We start from the raw sequence: 1,639 nt of genomic DNA, 5'->3' as shown, positions 1-1,639 counted from the left end.
CTGCGACAGGAAGCAGCTGACCATCGGGAGGAAACGATCAAACTGAATCACTGCGGCAGGAAGCAGCTGACCATCGGGAGGAAACGATCAAACAGAATCACTGCGGCGCAGGAAGCAGCTGACCATCGGGAGGAAACGATCAAACTGAATCACTGCGGCAGGAAGCAGCTGACCATCGGGAGGAAACGATCAAACTGAATTCAGAGCTCCATGGCGCCTGATGGTGAGGCTGTAATGGTGGGACCACCACTTCCTGCCAGCTGCTTTTTGTTAGGGGGGCTGAGAGTCAGACAGCGTTGAGCTCAGAGGGGAAGAGATGCACACACCAACATCTGATTATATGTTATTCATCTCTGGCAGATGGACACATTTATTTAAGAGACAAATAGTTGAATTTGATTTAAAGTCATGGAGAGTTTTGGGCCATAAAACTCTTAACTAAACGATGTTCCAGAAACCGTGCGGCTCCTGGCCCGGTGCCACAGACCCCCCCGCGCTCTACTTACGGCTCATACTTGCAGTTGGGGGTGAAGGAGTGGTTGGCCTTGTGACCAAGGGAGGCGCAGTATCTGTCGGTCTGGTCAAACGGCCGCGGGACGTCGATCACAGTGTCGTCATCCAGAGAGATGGTGTTTCCATTCAGAGTCCAGTCTCTGCTGTCCACCTGAGGACAGGGAGACACTGGGAGGCTACTGGTTTACACAAAGCTGCAGCTCTGCTTAGTTTGAACCACAATGAACTTCATCTTTTTAACCAGTTCCGCCAACAGCCAAGTTAAAGTTAAAACTGGGAAATATTTATCAGTCAGTTAAAGGTCTGCATCCACCTAGGAGGATCTGGATTTCCATGGAGACAGTGTGTCCTACCTCAGAGTGTGTGATCCGAACGCCGTTATAGAAGGCCATGACGGTACCAGGCTCGGCATCGGCCTTGGCAAACAGCCCCTCCCCCGCTCCTTTAATCAGAGACTCGGCCACAAACACCCTGGAGGGACAGAACATGGAGCGCTCCGGTTAACTCCTGGTCGGGTTCTGGTTGGCTTCACAGAGAGGACCTACCACTGGCTCTCATACGGGTCCGGCAGCAGAGCGTGGGTGGCGATGCAGGTGGAGGTGGACTTGTCGTAGGAGTAGACCGGACCTTTAAGCGAGATAAAGTATTATCTGGTCTATTCACCCAACAGTGTGTTTGGTAACAGTCAACTGGGTCAAACAGAACCACAGAATCACTGCTGGAACCACAGATGAAGGTTCAGTGGTTTCTGCTCTCTTCTCTTTCACTAATCCAAATGTAGAAATCAGGCGGTTCAGCACCATGGAGGAAAACCAAACAGAACCTGGTCTGGCTGCAGCTCCAACAGCGATGCTTCTAGAACAGCTAAGGCCCCGTCCACACGAAGCCGAACCCTGGCCTAAACGCACACATTTTTCACCAAACCAGCCTCTCATCCACACGAAGCCGGCGTTTCGGGGGTCTGTAAACGATCTTTTTTTTATTCAGCCTTCAGAGTGGGAAGATTTTGAAACGCCGTTTTCGCGTTTCCATCTTTAAGCTCTAACCGCATTTTTTTTTCTTACACGCGTCCATCATAGCGTCGCCTCTAAACACGCAGGCGCGACACAGTATCACAACAACAATG

At 51.1% G+C, this 1,639-nt stretch overlaps 1 protein-coding gene across 4 annotated transcripts in view; it reads right to left on the bottom strand.

The window, feature by feature from the left end:
- The window catches only part of setd7 (SET domain containing (lysine methyltransferase) 7), a 16,745-nt gene that overhangs the window by 3,406 nt on the left and 11,700 nt on the right, over window positions 1-1,639 (bottom strand). Inside the window, exons 5-7 of one of the 4 annotated variants that reach the window (XR_001481898.1) lie at window positions 1,059-1,140; window positions 867-984; window positions 507-681 (exon numbers count right to left, since the gene is read on the bottom strand). Coding sequence is in view for 1 of the 4 variants with exons in the window: in XM_015396375.1 (XP_015251861.1) it covers window positions 507-664; window positions 867-984; window positions 1,059-1,140 (358 nt within the window). In the remaining 3 variants the exon portion in view is untranslated. Of the gene's footprint in view, window positions 1-506; window positions 682-866; window positions 985-1,058; window positions 1,141-1,639 lie in introns of those variants that run through there. The other 3 variants (XM_015396375.1, XR_001481899.1, XR_001481900.1) reach the window with 3 other exon arrangements.

Source organism: Cyprinodon variegatus, unplaced genomic scaffold (genome assembly GCF_000732505.1).
Source record: "Cyprinodon variegatus isolate N-32 unplaced genomic scaffold, C_variegatus-1.0 Scaffold793, whole genome shotgun sequence".
Lineage (NCBI taxonomy): Eukaryota > Metazoa > Chordata > Actinopteri > Cyprinodontiformes > Cyprinodontidae > Cyprinodon > Cyprinodon variegatus.
This window is presented reverse-complemented; position numbering and strand designations above follow the sequence as displayed.